We start from the raw sequence: 23,424 nt of genomic DNA on the forward strand, positions 1-23,424 counted from the left end.
CAGGCTCAGATTCTCTCTCTCCCTTTCTCTTTTCCTTCCCCAGTCAGGCTTGCTCTTATTCAAAATAAATAAATAAACATTAAAAAAAAACATGGGGGGAGGTTAAAAATGTAGAGTGTTGAAATGTATTCAAATTTAAGTTGCTATCAAATTAAAATGGACTGTTATATATAAGATATGTGAATCTCATGGTAATCACAAAGCAAAAACTTGTAGTAAATACACAAAAGAAAATTAGAAAGGAATCTAAATGCAATACTAAGGAAGGTTATCAAACCACAAGTGAAGAGAGAAAAAGAAGAAAGGGACAGAATAAACTACAAAAAAAGTCAGAAAACAAATTAACAAAGTAGCAAAAGTAGATACCTATCAATAATTACATATAAATGGACTAGATCTTCTAATCAAAAGACAAAGAGTGGCTGAATGGATTAATACACATGGCTCATCTATATGCTGCCCACAAGAGATTCATTTCCGAAGTAAGGACATGCAAAGGCTGAAAGTGAAGGGATAGAAAAAGATATCCCATGCAAATGAAAACAAAAAGAAATCTGGTACAGATATACTCATCACTCATAATGATAAAGGGGTCAATCCAACCAGGAGCTATAACATTTATAAATACATATGCACCGAACATAGGAGGACCAAAATACATAAAGCAAATATTAACACGCCTAAAGGGAAAAATTGACAGAAATACAAAAATAGGTAGAGACTTTAATACCTCACTTACCAATGGATAGAGCATCCAGACATAAAATCAACAGTGAAACACTGGATTTAAATGACATATTACACCATATAGACTTAAAATATATACATACGGAACATTCCATCCAAAAGCAGCAAAATACACATTCTTCTCATGCATCTGGAATGTTTTCCAGGACAGATCACATGTTGGGCCATGAAACAACTCAATAAATTCAAGAAGATTGAAATCATATAAAACATCTTTTCTGACCACAATGGTGTGAAAATAGATATCAATTACAGAAAGAAAATGGTAAAAAACAAAGAGATTAAACAACATGCTTCTGAATAGCCAAAGGATCATCAAAGAAATAAAAGAAATAAAAGGAGAAATGAAAAAATACCTACAGACAAATGAAAACAAAAATACATTACACAAAAATCTCTGGGGTGCAGCAAAAGTGGTTGTAAGAGACAAGTTCACAGCAAGAGATCTATCTCAAAAAGCAAGAAAAACTTCAAACAAATTTCCTTTATACCTAAAGGAAACAGAAAAAGAACAACAACAACAAAAGTCAGTAGAAGGAAGGAAATAAAAATCAGAGTGGAAATTAATGAAATGAAGACTAAAAAGACAAAAAAAGATCAATGAAACTAAGAACTGTTTCTTCAAAAAGATAAACAAAAGTGAAAAACCTTTAGCTAGATTCACCAAGGAAAAAAATAGAGACTCAAATACAAAAAAAAAAACAGAAATAAAAGAGAAGTTACAAATGATACCACAGAAATATGAAGGATCCTAAGAAACTACTATGAACAGTTGTATGCCAACAATTAGACAACCTACAAGATATGGAGACATTCTAACAACATAGAATCTACCAAGATTAAATCGAGAAGAAACAGAGAATATGAATAAACCAATTACTAGTTAGGAGATTGAATAAAAAACTTCCCAACAAAAATCCAGGACCAGATTGTCTCACTGATAAATTCTACTAAACATGCAAAACAAAAAAAAAGATTTGATACCTATCCTTTTCAAGTTCTTCCAAAAATCTGAAAAGGAAGAAATGCTTCCACACTTATTTAATGAGATTAGCATTACCATGATACCAAAACCAGACAAGGTCACTACAAAAAAATAAAATCACAGGTCAATGTTCCTAATGACTATAGATGCAAAAATCTTCAAAAAATATTAGCAAACCAAATTCAACAATACATTAAAAAGATCATATACCATAATCAAGTAGGCTTTATTACAGAGATGCAAGAATGGTTCAACATCTGTAAATCAATCAATGTGATACAACACATTAACAAAATGAAAGATAAAAATTATGTGATCATCTCAATAGATGCAGGAAAAGCTTTTGACAAAATTCAGCATTCATTTATGATAAAAAATCTCAACAAAATGGGTATAGATGGCACATACCTCAACATAATAAAAGCCATATATTAAAACCCCATAGCTAATGTCATACTCAACAATGAATAGCTTAAAGCACTTCCTATAAGATCAGGAACAAGACAAAGATGCCCACTCTTGCCACTTTTATTCAACATTGCATTGAAAATACAACTTGGCAACTTGGCAAGAAAAAGAAATAAAGGACAACCAAAATGGAAATTAAAAAAGTGAATTGTCACCATTTGCAGATGGACATGATACTACATATAAAAACCCCAAAAGAATCCACACAAAAAAATGTTAGAGCTAATAAATGAGCTCAGTAAAGTTGCAGGATACAAAATTAATATACAAAAATCTGTCGCATTTTTATACACTAATAAACTATCAGAAAAAATCATGAAAATTATCTTAAAATAAAGAAAATAATCATTTACAATTGTATCAAAAAGAATAAAATACCCAGGAATAAATTTACTGAAGGAGGTGAAAGACCTGCACACTGAAAACTGTAAGACATTGATGAAAAGAAACTAAAGACACAATAAATGGAAAGACATTCCATGCTCCTAGATTGGAAGAATTAATATTAAAATGTCCAAATGACCCAAAGTAATCTACACAGATTCAATGTAATCCATATCAAAATTTCAATGGTATTTTTCACGAAACTAGAAAAAATAATTCTAAAATTTGTACGGAACCACAAAAGACCCCCAAAATAGGCAAAGTAATCTTGAGAAAGAACAAAGTCAGAGGTATCACACTCTCTGAGTTCACCATACTACGAAGCTATAATAATCAAAACAGTATAGTATTGGCATAAAAACAGACACATAAATCAATGGAAAAGAAGACACAGCCCAGAAATAAACTCATGCACATATAGTCAATGATTTATGACATAGAAAGCAAGAATATACAATGAGGAAAGTACTGTTTCTTCAACAAATGATGCTAGGAAAATGGGACAGCTACACACACACACACACACACACACACACACACACACACACACACAATGAAACTGGACCACTAATACCGTATATAGAAATTAACTCAAAATGATTAAAGACTTAAGTCTAAGACCTGAAACCATAAAACTCCTAGAAGAAAACATAGGCAGTAAGCTCCTTGACAATGATCTTAGCAATAAGTTTTGGATCTGGCTCCAAAGGCAGGGGCAACAAAAATAAACAAATGAGATTATATCAAACTGAAAAGCTTCCGTACAGTGAAGAAACCATCAACAAAATGAAAAGGCAATCTATTGAATGGGAAAAGATGTTTGCAAATCATATATTCAATAATGGGTTAATATCCAAAATATATAAAGTCCTCATACAATTCAGTAACAAAATTTACAATTTGATTTTAAAAATGGACAGAGATCATTCTTTCCCATCTTGCAAGATGGCAGGTGAAAAAGCTGAGAAGCCAGATACTAAGTAGAAGAAACGTGAAGCCAAGAAGGCTGATGCTGGTGGCAGGTTAAGAAGGGTAATCTCAATGCTAAAACTCCAAAGAAGGGGAAGCCCCTCTGAAGGTGAAACCCTGTCCTCATCAGAGCAAGTGGCAGATATTCCTGATTAGCTATGTACTCCAGAAAGGCCATTTATAAGAGGAAGTATTTAGCAGCTAAATCCAGGTTGAAAAGAAAAAGAAGGAGAAGCTTCTTGCTATTGTCACAAAACCAGTTGGTGGTGACAAGAATTGTGGTACCTGAGTGGTTAAACTTCACAAAATGCCTAGGTATTACCCTACTGAAGATGTGCCTCAAAAGCTATTGAGCCACAGCAAAAAAAAAAAAAACACAAAAAAAACAAAACCTTTCAGTCAGCATGTGAGAAAACTATGAGCTACCATCATTCCTGGGACCATTTGTTCATCCTTACTGGGTGCCACAGAGGCAAGAGGGTGATTTTCCAGAAGCAACTGAGCAGTGGCTTAGTACTTGTGACTGGACTTCTGGCCCTCAATCAAGGTCCTCGGTGTAGAACACATCAGAAACTTGTCATTGCCACCTCCACAAAAATTCATATCAGCAGTGTGCAAATCCCAAAACATCTCACCAAAACATCTCACTGATGCTTACTTCAAGAAAAAAAAAAGTGTGTAAACCCAGACACTGGTAAGGTGAGATCTTAAACATGGAGAAAGAGAAATATGAGATGACAGAACAGCACAAGGTTGATCAGAAAGCTGTAGACTCATAAATTCTGCCAAAAATCAAAGCTGTTCCTCAGCTTCAGGGCTACCTCTGCTCTATGTTTTCTCTCACAAACAGAGTTTTTCCTCATAAATTGATGTTTTAAATTTCTTACAAAGAACCTAATTAAATAACTGATCCATTTTTTTAATGGACAGATATCTAAATAGACATTTTTTCAAAGAAGACAGACAAATAGCCAACAAACACATGAAAACATGCTCAATATTACTAATTATCAAGGAACTGCAAATCAAAACCACAATGAGATATCACCTCACACCTGTAAGAATGGCTAAAATCAAAAGGACAAAAAACAACAGGTGTTTGCGAGGGTGTAGAGAAAAGGGAACATGTGCATATTGGTGGGAATGTAAACTGGTACAGCCATCATGGAAAATAGTATAGAGTTTCCTCAAGAAATTAAAACTAGACCTACCACATGATCTAGCATTCTACTTCTGGGTATCTAACCAAAGAAAACAAAAACACTAACTCAAAAAGATATATGCACCCCTAAGTTTACTTCAGCATTATTTACAAAAGCCAAGATATGGAAACAACCTACAAGCCAAGATATGTCCATCAATCAATGAATGGATAAAGATGTGGTGTGTATATACAATGGAATACTACTCAGTCATAAAAAAGAACGAGGTCTTGCCATTTGTGACAACATGGATGGACCTTGAGGCTATCATGCTAAGTGAAATGAGTCAGACAGAGAAAGACAAATACTGCATGATTTCACTTATAAATAGAATCTAAAACACAAAATAGCAAACAACCAAAACCCAGACTCATATATACAGAAAACAGAACAGTGATTGCCATGGGAAAGGGGGTTGGAGGAGGAAGACAAAATGGGTAAAGGGCATCAAGAAGTACAAACTTCTAGTTATAAAATAAATAAGTTATGGGGTTGTAAAGTACAGCAAGGGGAATATAGTCAATAATATTGTATTAATTTTGTATGATGACAGTAACTAGAACTACTTTGGTAATAAAATCACAATGCATACAAACATATAATCACTATACTGTACACATGAAACTAATACAAAATTGCATGTCAATTATACTTCAATTTAAAAAATTCCCATACACATAAACCCATCTAAAGACTAGAATTCATGGAATAGATATGAATAAAATGAAGCCCATGAAAAATAAAAAAATAAAAAACTGGCCCCCCTTCCTCCAGAGATTCCTAAACAGTGGTGGTGAATATTCACTGACATACACTGTCAAGCCTAATACACTTTTTAAACAAAAGCATACATTAATGTGGTTAATTATAGCTCAGTCTATGACCATGAAATGAAACAGAACTTACTGGCCTAAGGAGGGATTCAACCCAATGTTATGACCTAATTAGTCATTTATGTTCTGCCTACGCTTCCTCTTGTCCATCCATCAAAGGTCTATGTGAGGAAGCTTTAGGATAACACATTCTTCCAATCATAAGGGAGGGAACATGATGCAAGAAATCACTGGGTACATCCCGACTTATCCCTTCTCCTAGTGACAAATGCACCAAATAGATAATAACAGAAGGTCATTGGGTATATGTACATATCCCCTCAGTTTCACCTACTATTTCTAAACTAACTATTCTTAACTATTTCTGCCAAGTAAACTTATTTTCTTTTGTGGAACTCAGTGAAACAATCACTTTCTGTCTGTCTGTGCTGTTTTAATCAGGTCCTATTTTAAGTGGCCCATCATGCTGCTTATTCTTTGTTGCCACCACCCCAGATTCTTCTCTTCCCTGCTTTCTTCCCTGGGAAGCTGACTCCTGATAATTTTATCATCCCTGCTTTTTTACCAACTCTCTTCTGTTTGAGTTTATTCAATGGGATGCACAAGCAGACAATCAAAGGATAAGAAAAGTGAGAGGTTGGGCTAATTCTTCCCTGCTCCCTCCAATAATGTGTCTCTTACAATAGCTGTATCCCTCTACAATTACAGCTTAAGCTATCACTGGGATCTGGTAACAGTTTTCTCCCCTTGGCCTAAATCCAATAGATGGTAATGGCTTCTAACTACTAGTCTCTGCATACCTCAACATTCCTTTTTTTACTCCCTTAAACCTATATATAGCTCTATCTTGGTGATTCTATTACTACTGAGACCCTGGCTCAAAAATAATAAATAATAATAAAGAACCATAAAAAAGAGTCATAATAAAGAACAAAACAGAAATTCTGAACTGAAGAATACAATGAATGAAGTGAAAAATACAATAGCATCAACAGCAGAATGTATCAGACAGAAGAAAGAATCTGTTAAGTAGAAAACAAATCTTTGAAATTATTCAGTCAGAAAAGAAGAAAAAAAAAAGAATAGAAAAAAGTGAAGAAAACCTACGTAACAGAAACAATGAGAAACATAAACAATGAGATACCGTCAAAGGAGCAATCTGAATTACTGGAGTCCCAGGAGAACAGAGACAAGGGGCCAGGAAGTTTTCTTAATGAAATAATGGCTGAGAATTTCCCAAATCTGTGGAGATTTTGACCACCCAAGTTCATAACCTTCATAGAACCTCCAGCAAATTCAACTTGAAAAGACCTTCTCCAAGACACATTATAATAAAACCATCAAAAATCTAAGACAAAGAGAGACTCTTGAAGCAACAAGAGAAAAAATCTTCTGACCTACATAGGAGTCCTCATTATGCTATCAGTGGATTTCTCAGCACAAAATTTAAAGCCAGTACAAACTGGGATGGTATATTCAAAGTGCTGACAGAAGTAAACGGCCAACCAAGAATACTTTATCCAACAAAGCTGCCCTTCAGAAATGAAGGAGAGATAAAGACATCCCTAGATATACGAAAGTTGAGGGAATTCATTACTACTAAACCTGCTTTACCACAAATGCTGAAACTGAAATAAAAGATGCCAATTAGTAACATGAAAACATATGAAAATATACAACATACTGGTAAAGTAGTATATAATAAAATACTGTAATGTGGGTAATATTGTGTGTTAACCACTGAACTATAGTAAAAAAGTTAAAAGACAAAAGTATTAAAAATAACTATAGCCATAATAATTTGTTAATGAATACAATATAAAAAGAATTAAATTGTAACATCAAAAACCAAAAGTAGAGGGGAGTAAAAGGGTAGAGTTTTTGTATGCCATGAAAGTTAAGTTACTAACATAAAAATAGACTGCTATATCTCTAAGATGTTCTATGTAAGCCTTATGGTCACCATAAAGCAAAAACCTACAGTAGATACACAAAAGAAAAACAAGAGAGAATCACAGCTTACCACTATGGAAAACAATGAATTCACAGAGGAAGACACCAAGACAGAAACAAAGAAAGAAGGGAATTACAAAAGGGCCAGAAAACACTAACAAGGTAGAAATAAGTACTTACTCATCAAGTTACTCTGAATGTAAATGGACTAAATTCCCCATTCAAAGGGTGAAAAGTGGCTAAATGTATAAGAAACAAGACCCAACTCTACTCTGACCACAACAGACTCACTTCAGTTAAATATACATAAAGGCTCAAAGTGAAGGGATAAGAAAAGATATCCCATACAAATAGAAAACCAAAGAAAGCAGGCATAGCTATACTTATATCAGACAAAATAGACTTTAAATCAAAAACTGTAACAAGAGACCAATAAGGTCATTATATAATAATAAAGATGTTAATTCATCAAGAGGATATAACAATTATAGATATAATGGCACCCAACATTGAAGCACTGGTATATATAAAGCAAAGATTAACAGATCTGAAGGGAGAGGTATATAACAATATTATAATAGGAGATTTCCTCACTTATTACCAGGGAAATACAAATCAAAAACACAATGAGATACCATCTCACACCTGTCAGAATGGCTAAAATTAACAACACAGGAAACAACAGGTGTTGATGAGGATGCAGAGAAAGGGGACCTGTTGGTGGGAATGCAAACTGGTGCAGCCACTCTAGAGAACAGTATGGAGCTTCCTGAAGGAACTAAAAATAGAACTACCCTATGATCCAGCATTGCACCATTAGGTATGTACCCAAAGGATACAAACATGCTGGCTCAAAGGGGCCATGTCTATAGCAGCATTATCAACAATAGCCAAACTATGGAGAGAGCCCAAATGTCCATCCTAGAATTTATTATGCTAAGGGAAGTAAGTCAATAAGAGAAAGTCAAACACCATATGATTTCACTAATATGTGGAATTTAAGAAACAAAACAGATGAACATATGGGTGGCGTGAGAAGAGGACAGAGGGAGACAAACCACAAGAGACTCTTAATGACAGAGAACAAACTGAGAATTGATGGAGGGAGTTGGGTGGGAGATGGGTTAGATGGGTGATGGGTATTAAGGAGGGCACTTGTTGTGATGAGCACTGGGTGTTGTATGTAAATGATGAATCACTGAATTCTACTCTTAAAACCAATTTTGCACTGTATGTCAACTAAAATATAAATTAAAAAATAATAGGGGACAGCAAAATCCCCATTTTTAACACTGGCTAGATAATCCAGAGGAAAAAAATCAATAAAAAGTGATGTACTTGAACTATACTTTAGACCAAATGGACCTAACAAACATATATAGGACCAGATGGTTTCACTGGTAATTCTACCAAACACTTAAAGAAAAATTAATGCCAGCCCTTCTCAAATCCTTCCCAAAAATGAAACAGGAGTGAACACTCCCAAACATATTTTACAAGGCCAGCATTACCCTGATACCAAAACCATACAAAGATACTACAAAAAAATATATATCCCTGATGAATATGATGCAAAAATTGCCAACAAAATATTAGCAAACTGAATTCAAGAGCAAATTAGAAGAATCATATACCATCCTATCAAGTGTAGTCTAACCTTGCCTATTAAAGAAACTGAGGTTCATAGAAGTGAAATGCCCACAATCACAGAAAATAGAGGAAAGATTCAGAATTACACTCCTGAGTCTCCAGAGTTCTCAGTCCCCATACTTTCCCCACTATTCCAGACTGTTCACCGAGAGATACATACAAATGTCTACCACATTGGTAGGAATATAAACTGGCACAGCTATTATGGACAATAATACAGAGGTTCCTAAAAAATTAAAAATACAACTACTGGGGCGCCTGGGTGGCTCAGACACTTAAGCATCCAACTCGGCTCAGGTCATGATCTCGTGGTTCACAAGTTAGAGCCCCGCATCAGGCTCTGTACTGATAGCTCAGAGCCTGGAGCCTGCTTTGGATTCTGCATCTCCCTCTCTCTCTGCAACCCCCCCACTCACACTCTTTCTTTCTCAAAAATAAATAAACATTAAAAATTTTTTAAAAGTAAAAAAAGTGAAATGGCTTAAGCCCTTTATCCCATGCTGAAAAAATTGAGTTTTATCAGACAGTTCCTGTGACCAGACACACATTAGGAAAGCAGATCAACCCTCAATGAAAAAGAAATCCCTAAACAATATAGACAATTTCAGTATATACAAATAAAATGCCTTTCCATTCCATAAAAATTAAAAGTAAAACAATACATAACATCTTTGATGAAAGTCAAGTCTCAAGTAGACCACATAAAAAGTGAAAGGAAACAATTTGACTTTTTAAATAAGGATGACCATCTAATCTACTCCAAATAAGCACCCCCTAAAAAATGGCTTGGCAATAAAACTTTGTCATACATTGTGAAAGGTATGACATATACATGCCAGTAATAGCACTTCATTTATTTTCATAGGAATAGATGTTCCCATAGTAACAAATTCAACTCAAGAATTCTTCTTTTAGTTCAATGTAGTATATTAACTTATACCGGCCAGTTTCACTTCTGGGTATGCCAAATGAAAAGCTTGCTAGTGCTATAGAAAGCATACTGTGCAACATGTGATTTTCCAAGTCAGGATGCCAAAAGGTGTCAAATTCAGTATCCCAACATCCTACCTCTAAAATAATTTCTAAAAATCAAATCTGTAAAAAAAATATTTTAAATCTCATTTCTATGAAAGAACAAAATCTTGTTAACAGTTGCCCAAAAAAAGAGGGAGGAAAACCAATAACTACACACTTCTAATTAATCATCCTTTTTTTCATGCCTTATTATCATCTATTAACATTCCACTGTCTCCTCAAATTGTTACTTAATGCCCCACAGTTATCACTATTCAAAAACCCGAGGGGTTGGCTTTGACGCAAATGGAACCACATTACAGGCATCATGCATAAACATCTGAGCCCAGTTAGTCAGTGCTTGTCATCATCGAAGGGCAGCCCCTTTTAGCCAAACCCTAGCCACTTTTCTGCAACAGGGGAACGTGAACCTAATGATACCAGATCACCCTGGTTTTCAAAAGAGGTTAGAAATCTTCATTTTTCTGTAAAAATATCCTAATTGCTAAATATTGGCTTTGTAAAAAACCTGATCCCAAAGCACATGCTTATAGCTGGATCCAGCTGGCTGGTCTCCAGTTTGCAAACCTCTGGCTCATATAGAAACTCCTATCTTTACAACATCATTCTCAGTATCATCACAGGTCTGTGGTTAGAGAAGCCTGAGATGAACATAATTAGAAGGCATGGAGATTAGTGATGTCATGTTCACAGTGAATCACCATCGTCTCCCACTGCATCCTGAATGGACTTCTATGACAGCATCACCTTCTTTGTGTACACATCTGTCACCAGACTGAAAACTTCTTGTAGGCAAGCCCACACCCTTATTCATCTTAGCTTCCCCAGCACTTGGCACATGAAAATCACAAAATAAATATACTGGAATGAATGAGTCAGTGAATGAATAAATAAACACCAACTAATGCAATCTCTAATGTCAATAACCCCTAACTTTCCTTCTCCAACATAGAACTCAGTAAAAAGACTATTTCCAATGACATCACATTTCAAAACTGAGTTGCTCAATAGCTGAGTAGAAGAAATGGCTGCATATATCAGTGGTTAAGTGAATTTGGGGGAGACGTTATGAATGTTCATTGAAGGATTAAAGTCAAGAAACAAATATTTTAAAAAGCTGATATGAGACAGAAAAAAGCTCAAGAGAGTAGGAGTAGGGAATGTAGAGGGAGCCCCCCTACTGTGTCTATGGGATAACAAAAGATTCATGTATGCATTGTAACCAGCTAGTCTAGTGGTGGTGGTGGTGTCGTTGTATAGTTGTCAGTGATGTTGTTGTTTCAACTACACTGGAAGCCACTTTCTCTTCTACTAGATGCCTCTCTATAGGTGAAGTGGCAAGCGAAGATCTGGAGCAGATAGAGGATCACCTAGGGAAGTTGTGTGGTAAGAACAAAAAGGAAAGTTCATTCCATGCTCTTTCTGTGCAAATAGGAATGTTTTCAATCCAGGTTAAAAGGAGGCCTGATGTTGAGTCCCTGTCATTTGTCAGCTAGCTGTTATTTTCACTCTTCTTTCTCTTTCTCTTCCACACACACACTATTGTATATGCCTTAAAGTCTAACATTTTTCTTCAATACAGTCCTTGGAGTACAAATCTATACTGTCCTTTTGTACTTCAATTTATAGTCTTAGCTATAAAAACTATTTCTGAGTAACTTTTAGAGAACAACTCAGTGGGCACTTACAGCTTCATTATTACCAAACAAGTATAAACCATAAATAAGTTTTATACCACATGTGGAGCTTGGCAATTAACCACCATAGACTTCATTTAACCACTGCAGAAGGCTTAAATTTTCTGAACCAATACTTGGGACTCTGGAGCTGACAACTGTGAATCATGTTCCAAGGATGATTTAAGAAAATGTTTGAAACAGGAACAGCTCAGGAAATTCATGATGCCAAAGTAATCAGGTGAGTGTACAAAGAAGAAAGTTTGAGGGCCTAATTCTGGGCATAAAACATAGAAACATACTTACCAAAATGGATGGTAGGGTTGCCTGAAGACTTGAACTTTGGGTGTTCCAAACTAGGTCTTCAGTTTCAGGAAGTAAAACCCCTCTCACTGAAGAAAGAACAATATAGAAAACATTTTTAGTTGAGACACTATTGTATTTGAGGTTCAGGGACAACTAAAAATAAGTTTAGATTTTATAGTTTAGATCTTGGCACAGCAGATAACGCAGACTTGCTTAGAAAATATCTGTTACTTTATTCAGAGAGTTTACTTATATTGAGAGGGGGAAACTGAAGGACTCCATAAAAATTTGCTTCTTGCTCTTTTTCCTGCTTCAATTCTTACTACGACCTACATCCTCACTTTACACATGCCTTATAGAACAAATAGTGAATGTCCTCCTTGTGAGGGATAAGGAATTAACGATTTCTGTAGAGCCTTCCAGCACAAAAGGTAACATCTAAGGAAGGACCACACAAGAATGACCGGATGAAGTCATTATATGCATGTTCCAGACCACCAGTACTAGACATCTCAATGCCAAGACCCCCTGGCTCCAAGGAATGTGACTTATGAAGAACACCTGGACCTGTCCTTGTTCTAGATGATTCCTGGATGCCTGAGAGGACAACATGTACACCAGACCACAACCCTCAGTAAAAACCCCAGACCCCAAAGACAAGACTCTCTCCTTTCCTTTTCCAACTCTCCCAGATACATCATCTATATCTGCATGCCCTCTCTCTCTCTCTCTCTCTCTCTCTCTCTCCATTTATATATGTAGATATATATGAAGATAGATAGATAGATAGATATCTTCAATAACTCTGCTCACTTCCTGCAGGCTTGCATTTTATTTCTGTCCTGTGCATAGTCAAGGACCCTCTTGGCTTGTCCTGCAGGACCCTCTCTTGGCTGGTCTCCTCGAACCCAGCCTGCCTGCATCAATATTAACACAATCTATCTGAATTACAAGACTCCAACATAAAATATTCTTCTCATTATTACATTTAAAACATTCCTATGTAATTTATTTTTCTTTTTGCAAGCATTATTTACTCTTTTCAAGATTCCTGTAAAGATGTTTTTAAATTGATTTTTTTTCACTTTAATAAAAAGTTAAGCTGAAATTCCAACTCATTTGGTTGATGCTAGAATGGAGGAAATTATGCAAAATGATTTCCTTTTTGGCAGAAAGGACCTTTGAAAAGTGGGCTAGGACACCAGAGAGTTTATCATTATACCAATATTAAAGAGCAATAGAGGTAAGACAGTAGATTGTATAATTTAATTCAACAAAGGTTTACTGAATCCTTCTAGTTACACAGACTTTGATAAAGCTGAGACTATAAACATTAATAAAGCCAAGTTTCTCCTATGCAAGTATCCCCTATGTCAGAGAGATAAACACAAATTATACACTGAAGTGAGGGCATGTAATACTATGTATGGGATACAAAGAAGAAATTGATTTTGCCTGAAGGGGAGAGGGAATCTATAAAAGCTAAAGAAAAAAAAAGGATTGCCACAATTTGGTCTGGTGTATGCACCAAAAATGGAAGCAGAATCTCTCTTTATTCACCTGTTACCACTGGCCTGATGTAAAGGGATCAGTCAGAAGCCAAAAACCCTATTCGGTTTAAGTATTTCCCAAAACTCTTTTCAACTGTGTTTACAGTTGTCTTCTATGGGTCAAGGATGATATATCTTTAAAAAATGATGACCAAGTTACCTAGAACTCTCAGTTGGCATGACAATAGAAATAGATTTTAGGGATGAAATTTTATACAAGTGAAACATTCATCTAATGAAAGATCAAAGCACCTGAATTAGTTTGTACTGTATATCCTAAAGCTTTTGTTAAATTCGCTTAGAAATTCTCTGTTTTTGAACTCCTTTTTTAGGACATCTTCTGGGAGATAGCTCTACTCCTAAGCTCCATATAAAAGGAAGACCTTGCTATGCTGGATTTAGTTTCCTACACAATCTCGCTTGGCCTGCTGTATACCTTAATCTTCATGTCATTCTTCCACTACCTTCATTATTAACCTTGGTGTTTGTACCTTCTGTTCAGTTTAGGTTCCCATCTCCTTCAGGTCATGACCTCCTAGCGCTATCTTTTTTCTGATCCCAATATCCAGATTCCTGGGAACTTCTGCCTATTTGCTGTTCCCATAGGTAGTCTTCAACTAGTCTATACTAGCCTTGTCAAAAGGAATTCAGCAATTTCAGATTATAACAAGCCTCTTCTCTTTTCACTATTTTATCTAGCTCAGGTATTCCAACAAGATAGAATGATGAAAAAGGAGTGTATGAGAAAATAAGCCCAGGGTACCTGCACTGCTCCAAAATGCAAAGGTTCCTTAGTGTTTTAGAACTGATAGCCTAATGTCACTATCATCTACAAAGACAGTTTCTCCACTTTAAAGTCCTGTATAGCCTATATGAAACCCAAGCTACTTTATGACCCTGACCTAGCACCCTGTCATATTAAGGAAACATCATTCTAGCAGCCAAAATAATTGAAAAACAATTTAAAGTTTTAGTTCAGCTCTCAAAAAATACCTTACTTAGGAAGAAGGAGTTATACATAGTAAAATTTTACTTAACCTTTTTTCTCTCTTTTCTCTGTCTTGTGTCTATTTGTGTTTGTTTATTTACACACACACACACACACACACACACACACACACACACACAGAGGCCTAGGTGATAACTGCCTGAAAAGATACAGGATCTTTTCTCCTAAGAAAACGTAGGAATTGAAGAAGGTATAAAATGTATCATTGTTAGTATTGCCTATCATTCATAAATTTTCCTCTTTGGCAGCTGGTACTTCTCCTATGCAATCACTTCAATAAAATATACTCCATGGACATTTTAAAAGCTAACTACTCTTGAGTGAAGAAATCATAAAGAAGGAAACATGAAGTAGCAAGTAATTTAACAGGACACCGTGTCCCTGATGAGTTAAACTGTTGCAATACTAGTTACCAGATTCTTAGCAAACTTTAGTATGAGATTAACTAGGCCACTCTTTAGCCTCTAAATCCAAAGTAGTCAACCTCGCCCTGGTGATCCCAGATCCACCTATCGATTTCAGATCATAACTGGCTCTCTCCAGCTATCTAAATACAAACTTAGTACTAAATTCTCTGGGATTCTCCCCACCACCCAGTATCAGTTCTCCTTTCACCAAGATCTTCCCTGAACTTTCCTGAGCTACTCTGTATCTTCTGCTCTCTGGCTTTTAAGTCATCACACCAGTTGATTTGCCTGTAGAGAATTAATGTGTTGGTTGCTCAGGCAGCCCTATAACCTGTTTCAATTCACACTTACAAGTTCTATTTCTGTTTTTCTTATATTTTCCTCCTACTTCCCTAAATTATTTCTACATCTCATGCTCTTCTCTACTTTCTCCTCTCTTTGTGGCCTTTTGTCTACAAATATTCCTAAGAGCTCCTGACCGGTCTCTCCAAAAGAGCTGTGTCTCATGCAGTCTAGAGAACCACACATATTTAAGGAAATCAGTTTTCACCAGAGTATATTGGAAAAGAAGCTAAAGCTATACAAGGACTTTATGATGGATATCAACTCACCATTGATAAGCCGGAGGGAGTCAGGATCTGGATTCAAAGAGGAATTCCCCAACAAAAAATTCTGGTGCAGTGTCTCAGCAATATAATCTCTGAAGTTACTAATTGCATAAACAGCAGTGGGCTTATCATCCAGTTCCACAAGACCATGGTTTTCCACCTTGTTGGAATGAAGGCTAATTAGGTCCCAGGTGGTATTGCCGATGGCCTCACCATTGAAGGTCACTGCATAGTGAACATCTAAACCACTATGGATTAAAAGAGAGAACAGATTAGGCCCTGCTAAGGAAGCACAAAGAAAGGAACCCATGGAGAGCAAATATTACACCTGGGTGTGGGGAGGGGCTCATAAGGCATGGATTCCGCCACCATTTGCTGCAGACAATGTGACAGGTATTTCACATGCTTTACCTCATTTAATTTTCATAATAACCCTATAAAGGTTTTATTATCTTCAGGTTATTATTGAAGAAACTGAGCTTTAAAGAAGTCAGAAGATTTGCCTAAAATTTTGCAACATGTAAGTCAAGATTCAAACACATATCTGCTTGACTCCAGCACCTGCATTCTGAACTACTATGCTCCACTCTCAGTAGCTTTCATTAAACTATTATGCAAAAAAGTCATTAGGAGCTTTGCTCTAGTCATCACTCTGGCTTCCAGCCAGTCTATGAGATACGGCCATCAGAAGCAGTACCCATCAAGTCACATCAAGATCCTTCCACAGGAAAGGAGAACACTACCTTCTTGAAGATAAACCACTCAATATAGACATGAGATGAAAACAATTTCCCTCCTTCAGACATTCTAATAGGAGGAAAATGACTCCCAAACCAAAGCATACAAATAATTTAAGCACTCCCTCCTCTGTTATAAGTAATAACTTACTTATAAATTATTATATATTCTTTGATTACAGCCTTTATGGTTGTGTAAAGATTTTGTTTAAAGTGACTGCCTTTCAGTCTGCCTTTGAGTTTCTATCCCCAGTGTTCAGCATGGTACCTTCAGGGCACCCAGTGCCTACTAATAAACAGAAATCTAAACTTGTCTGAATATAAAAAGAAAACTACAGTCTAATAAAGATATATACATATCTAAACAAAAAGTATCAACATAATGAGACTGATCTCATGGATTCTAGAAAAAGAGATTAGTCAACTAATTTATTTCACTATTTAGTGGAAATCTTCTGACCAATGTATTATGGCTTCCTTGTAAAAGTAGATCCTTAGATTGGAGAGAGCCACAAAAAGCTAGCATGGCTTGATGATACTGGGGCCATTAAGATCATCCAACTTCCTTTCTCTTATTTCAAGCTTGCAAAAAGAACTTTGATTATAACTCCCCACAGATTTTCCTATGGGTAAAGAATCCATGAGCCAGACAATGCAACAATTGGTCACTTGGCAAATTTCTTGCTTTAAATCAATCAATTGGCATCCTAGAGAATGTATCATATCTTATGATTTGGTAAGCATGAATTGGTCTTAAGAGACCTGTTCTTCCTGGGAGTACAAGCAGTTTTGGACCTGTCCTAGGCCTGCTTCCTGCAGATCCACACCCTGGACTAGAGGGGACATGATGAAAGTGACCTCCCTCACCAGCCATACAAATAATCAGGTTTGTAATGATGTTTTTATCTTACTCTGAGTAACTTCCATAAGGTTTTTTTCCTAGATCTGATAAGCTATCACTTCTAATGGGATGGTTTAAGGTGCTTTCAAGTGGTAACTGAGGATTTTGACATCCTGATGCTCTACAAAGTAGTAAGACATCAGCTTGTTATCTAGAGCTTCCGTCAGTCTCTTAATTTTTCATGTCAGAATATGTTGATTTATGGGTAACTCCTGACCCTCTTTTGTAAAGTGTATTTCAGTAAAATACACTAAAATAACCAAATGATGGCACTGAGGTAGAATAAAAAAGTAAGAGGGACACCTACTGGTCAGAATTCACCACACAGTATGTGTTCCAAGCATCTAGCATAATGCTTGACTCATAGTAGTTCAATAAATACTTTTGAAAATTATGAAAGAACAAATGGTCAATTTTATTCACTAATGCAGGCAGATAAGACAACTAATTTGTGCCACTTAAATAACAGTATGATATTCCTGACTTGATCCAAAGAATTTTAGTCTCTACATTTTTCACATTAAAGAGCATGCATTATCTTCATACATCTCTGTCTTCTGAGTAATCATTTTAGAGACATTACTTCACAGCCACGACCATACCCCTGAGGATATGCATGCTTTTCCCAAACTCTATGGGATGGACCATGACTACATCTCCAGAAAGGTGAGGTTCTTGGGGTCTCTGCAAAACCAATTTCATGTTAAGACAGAAACCAGTGATAAGGAAAAAAAATGGAGGAAAAAAACTGATTTCATTCCTATGCTATGCAGAAAACCAGACAAGGAGAATCAACTTTCACTGGGAGTCTAGCATGTGCCTTGCATGACTTTTAAATATCACACAGAGAAGATCAAGAGAAATGTTCTTGGATCAAGAAATCTGTGTAGTCTGGATTAGATTACAGGTTTTACTCTTTATTGACAAAATATAATTTGTCCCCCAAAATTTGCCTTGGATATCTAAAAATAATGCTTCTGTTACAGCCTATGTTATCTAGTGAGGAGAAATTCATTAAAGAAGATAAAGTGCCGCAGAGATATGCTACAATTCTTTACCATGGTTTTGTACTAGAAAAAGAACTCAAAGAAATGCTTAAGGAATCGGGAAACCTTCTATTCTCAGAGCTGAGACTGTCATTAGGAGCCAAAACAGACTGAGTTCTGGCATGGCAAATGTAGTAAAGAGACATCTTAGGATGAAGGACAGAATAAAAGAAAGCCCAGAGGCCAAGGAAGTACATAAGAGGCAGCAAGCACATTGGAAGACAAAACATGATCTGACTGAAGAAAGCAGGGCTGGTTCTCCACACTCAGCACCTCTGAGTTAATCAGCCACCACTGTATCATCATCTTTCATCTTCTGAACTAGACTGAAACAGCTGCTATATAGAGAAAGGTTCTCCAGAAATGTCAATCATGTGGAGGTGAAATTTACCCTTTCTTACTCTCTTACCTCAAATGCCCTGATTGGCTGTTTAACATGCACAGATTTTAAAGAGACAAAATAAAAATATTACCTCTCATTAACATCCACCGAAATAAACATATTTCAGAGAAACTCAGACATCTTTTATAAAATTTCTTCTATTACAAAGAAGGAACACACTTACAAAGCCTGGAGCTGAAGTTTTGAAGTATACCAAGCAGATATATTATTGATTCACTTCAAATGAGTAACCTACTAACTTAAAATAATATGTGAACCTTGAGACAGGTACAAAGCAAATACAAAATTTCGTATGCATATAAATGCTTATGGAATAAGAGAAAGAGAGAGGTTATATATTATATAAATGGACTATTTCTGTGCCACACATTCATTTATACACAGGTCAGAACACAAGTATACCAAAAAGTTATGAATAAATTCCATCAACTGGCTAATATCTGACAATACTGAACAATTTTGGAAACTGTACCTAGATTAACAATTCTATCATAAAATCTAATGGCTTCATATTGTTATCTGTGTCCCTGTAGAGGACATAGCACTCAGTAACTGGATACCATTCTTTTGGTCATAGGATTAACATGAGAGTTTGGGTTGTTTTCATATTCTAATCATGCCAAGAGGGCAACAATCAAAAAATCAAGCCCTCTGGTTGAGAACTGGCCATCAACACATTACCTATAATATATACACACAAAACAGTTTACACATACTAACAGTATAGAAATCAAAATTCTGACTACCTTGGTCAAAATATCTGATACCTCCTAGTCATATAACTTATGGCAAATCAGTTTGCCTGCCTTGGGCAAAATATCCCCACCTCCAGAAGGAGAATAAATAATAGTTCTCATTTTCACTATCTCACAGGGATATTGAGAAAATAAAATGAAAAAAAAAAAAAGAGGCAGTACTTCGACATATCTCTAAAAGTGGTTTTCATTTGATTGTGTATTCCTAGAGGATATAAACCAAGAGTTATCATTTTTGTAGGCACGGGAATTGTCCAATTTCTAGGTACTTACTAAACACTTGCTTAAATAATATAAATGAAAATGAGGACGTCAGGAGGAGTTAAGATGGTGGAGAAGTAGGGGGACTGGGATTTCCCTTGTCCCTCAAACACAGCTGTATTGAGGTCAGAACACTTAGAATACCCAGGAATACAGTCTGCAGAGTGACAGAAATCTCCACAGGTGGACGGAGACAGCTTGATGAGACACAGGTGGATGTTTACAAATTGGTAGAGATAAAGCACTGGGCCCCATAGGCACAGAGAGGAGGGGACCCCTTCCGTGGAGAGACAAAAGGAAGAGACATAGAGGCTGTGAAAGTGTGGTATTATATTTGGAAAAGAGAAACACCTCTCTGAACCACAGACTGGGGAAGAAGAAATCAGGAGTTTGTACTTTGCAGTTTCTACTTTGCAAATAGCCTTAGGATTTGAAGACCAGCGTTTTCAGGGGTGCCAGACTTTCTCCAGACTGGAGTCCATGCCCTGTGCACGCACCTGGTGGGGAGAGACCCGGCCCAGGGTACGGAATTGACCTCAGGGGTGCACTGGGAGACCACAGTCCGTTCCCTAGAGTACTGTGGGAAAAAGGTTTAATGCTCCCCACCCCCCACCCCCCCACCGCAAAGACAAAAGACCCTGCAGGCACCAGCCAGAGGCCCTTTGTGGACTGGGTGGAGTGGTGCTACCCCAGAAACAGGTCTAAGCAGTGAGGGATCCTTTAAGACATCGGGTTTTGAATCCCAGCCAAGCGCTTAGAAGGTGTGGAAGACTGTGGAGCAGGACAAACAGCATGATTTGAGATACCCAGTGCCAAGAGGGGAGATTGAGGAGTTGCCATTTTTCTCCCCATCACCTACACATGGGGCTTCAGGGAACAGCACAGCACCCCCAGTGGAGGCAAAACACACTTACACCAAACCCTGTCCCTCCGTGCCTGGTGCCTGCATGTCTACTGGAGCAGAACTGACACTGAGTGAACCAGCAGGCATCGCCTCCAGACCAGCACAGTCACTGGTCTCAGGCACCAACAGACAAGTGTATTGTTTTTGTCTGTTAGGCTGGGGTGGGTTTTTTTTTTAATGTTTTTTTCTTTTTCTCTTTTCTTTCCTTCTCTTTCCCCCCCTTTCCCCCTTCTACCCTCTTTTTTTTTTTTCTTCCCTTTGGAATCAAGCTCATAGTTTCTGATTGGATTTTTGGTCAATTCATCTCTCTCTCTCTCTTTATATATAAATATATATATATATATATTTCTTTCCTTTTCTGTTCTGGTTGTCTGTTTAATCAGGCATTTTTACTCTATTCTTTTTATACCTTTTCTGTATCTCCTTCTTCTTTATTTTCCTCTCTCTCTCTCTCTCTCTCTCTCTGAATTAAACTTTATAGTTTCTTTGATTCTCTGCCTGTATTTTTTTTCACCCCTTTCATTTCTTTCTTTGTATGAGATAAATTTCCCCCCCACACCTTTTTCCTTTTTTCCAGGATTACTTCATATGGGATAAGTTCCCCCCCCCCCAACACACACACCTTTTTCACTTTTTCCAGGGTTATTTCAACGAACAAATCAACAATCCACCACTATGTGCAGTGGGATAGAGAGCCAAAGACTCAACAACAGAGTGCATGCAACACACTCCAAAAACACTTCCTAGAGTACCAGGCCATGGACAGTGTATAACACTTTTTAATATACTAGTATTCACAGGTATAGGACACATAACAAGCTATTAAAACACGTAAAAGACAGACACCTAGCCAAAATGAGGAAATGGAAGAATTCTCAAAAAAAAAAAATTCCAGGAAGAAATGACAGGCAGAGAATCGCTCAAAACAGATATAAACAACATATCTGAATAAGAATTTAGAATAACAGTCATAGGACTAGTAGCTGGGTTTGAAAAAAAAAAAAAAAAAACATAGAAGACAACAGAGAATCCATTGCTGCAGAGATCAAAGACCTAAGAAATAGCCACAATGAATTTAAAAATGCTGCCATTGAGATAGAAAATAAACTATATGCAGTGACAGCAAGGATGGAAGAAGCAGAGAAGAGAATAGGTGAAACAGAAGATAAAATTTTGGAAAATGATGAAGCTGAAAAAAGAGGGACAGGAAATTACTAGACCATGAGGGGAGAATTAGAGACCTAAGTGATTCAATGAAACAAAATAATACACATTTCATTGGAGTTCCAGAAGAAGAAGAGAGAGAGAAAGGGGCAGAAGGTTTATTTGAACAAATTATATATGAGGACTTGCCTAATCTGGGGAAGGAAACAGACATCCAAGTCCAAGAGGCACAAAGAACCCCCTTCAAAATCAACAACAGGTCAACACCATAACATATCATAATGAAACTGGCAAAATACATAGATAAAGAGAGAATTCTGAAAGCATCTAGGGACTAGAGGTTCTTAACCTTTAAGGGAAGACACATAAGTTTAGTATCAGACCTGTCCATTGAAACTTGGCAGGCCAGAAGAGAGTGGCAGGAAATATTCAATGTGCTGAATAGGAAAAGTGTGCAGCCAAGAATCCTTTATCCGGCAAGGCTGTCATTCAGAATAGAAGGAGAGATAAAGATGTTCCCAAACAAAACTGAAGGACCTCATGACCACTAAACCAGCCCTGCAGGAAATCCTAAGGGGGACTCTGTGAGTGGAAAGCAGCAAAGACTACAAAGGACCCAAGACATCACTGCAAGCACGAAACGTACATATAACACAATAATTCTAAATGAGGAAGTCAGAATGCTCTTTTCAAATATTAAATATTACAGTGAAGGAGTATTACTGTATGTCTAAACATGTCCATAATTAACCTATAAATTTGCTTCATAAATTTTCTATTATACTTATCAATATTGGAAGAGAAAATTAGTTTTTTTAATGTTTATTTATTTTTGATAGAGAAGGCAGGAACAGGGGAGATGCAGAGAGAAAGAGGGACAGAGGATCCAAAGTGGGCTCTGCACTGAAAGCAGAGAGCCAGATGCAGGGCTTGAACTTATGAACTGTGAAACCATGACCTGAGCCAAAGTTAGCCACTCAACCGACTGAGCCACCCAGGCACCCTGAGAAAATGAGTTTTAAATAAATTTGAGCCCAAAGGCAAAAAAAAATGACAAGCAACTACCACAAAGAGTATTGACTATGTTTTTATATTATGCTTTTTCTAAGAAATTCTAGAGTGGATTTTGTTTTACAAATGAACTATTGTAGAGATGATCTTTCTCCCATTCATTTGCCACTTAAAGTGACACTTGATTATGTTACTGAATGACAGTATACTTGAAAGTGCTTACATTAATGGCAGTTTTTATTCCTATTTTCATTAAGTATAGCTCAACATTTAAAGCACTTGATAGTCAACAGTGTATGGAGGGTTATATAAACATATCCTGTGAGCTAAATCCAGCCCAGTGTCCATGAGTTAATGAATTTTCTTTTTTAAATAGTTTAAAAAAATCAAAGCAAGAATATTTTGTGACATGTGAAAATTATGTGAACTTCAGATTTCAGTTTCCATAAACTAAGTTTTA

General features: G+C 36.5%; 1 protein-coding gene and 1 pseudogene across 5 annotated transcripts in view; one reads left to right on the top strand and one right to left on the bottom strand.

Annotated features, from left to right (window-relative positions):
- Positions 1 to 23,424, bottom strand: part of IMPG2 (interphotoreceptor matrix proteoglycan 2) — an 87,543-nt gene that overhangs the window by 20,296 nt on the left and 43,823 nt on the right. For all 5 annotated transcript variants that reach the window (XM_007095970.3, XM_042998686.1, XM_042998685.1 and 2 more), the window contains 2 exons: positions 15,786 to 16,030; positions 12,209 to 12,294 (listed from right to left, as the gene is read on the bottom strand). In XM_007095970.3, the coding sequence (XP_007096032.2) occupies positions 12,209 to 12,294; positions 15,786 to 16,030 (331 nt within the window). The remainder of the gene's footprint in view (positions 1 to 12,208; positions 12,295 to 15,785; positions 16,031 to 23,424) is intronic.
- LOC102958229 lies at positions 3,474 to 4,431 on the top strand (annotated as a pseudogene).

Source organism: Panthera tigris, chromosome C2 (assembly GCF_018350195.1).
Source record: "Panthera tigris isolate Pti1 chromosome C2, P.tigris_Pti1_mat1.1, whole genome shotgun sequence".
NCBI classification, from domain to species: domain Eukaryota; kingdom Metazoa; phylum Chordata; class Mammalia; order Carnivora; family Felidae; genus Panthera; species Panthera tigris.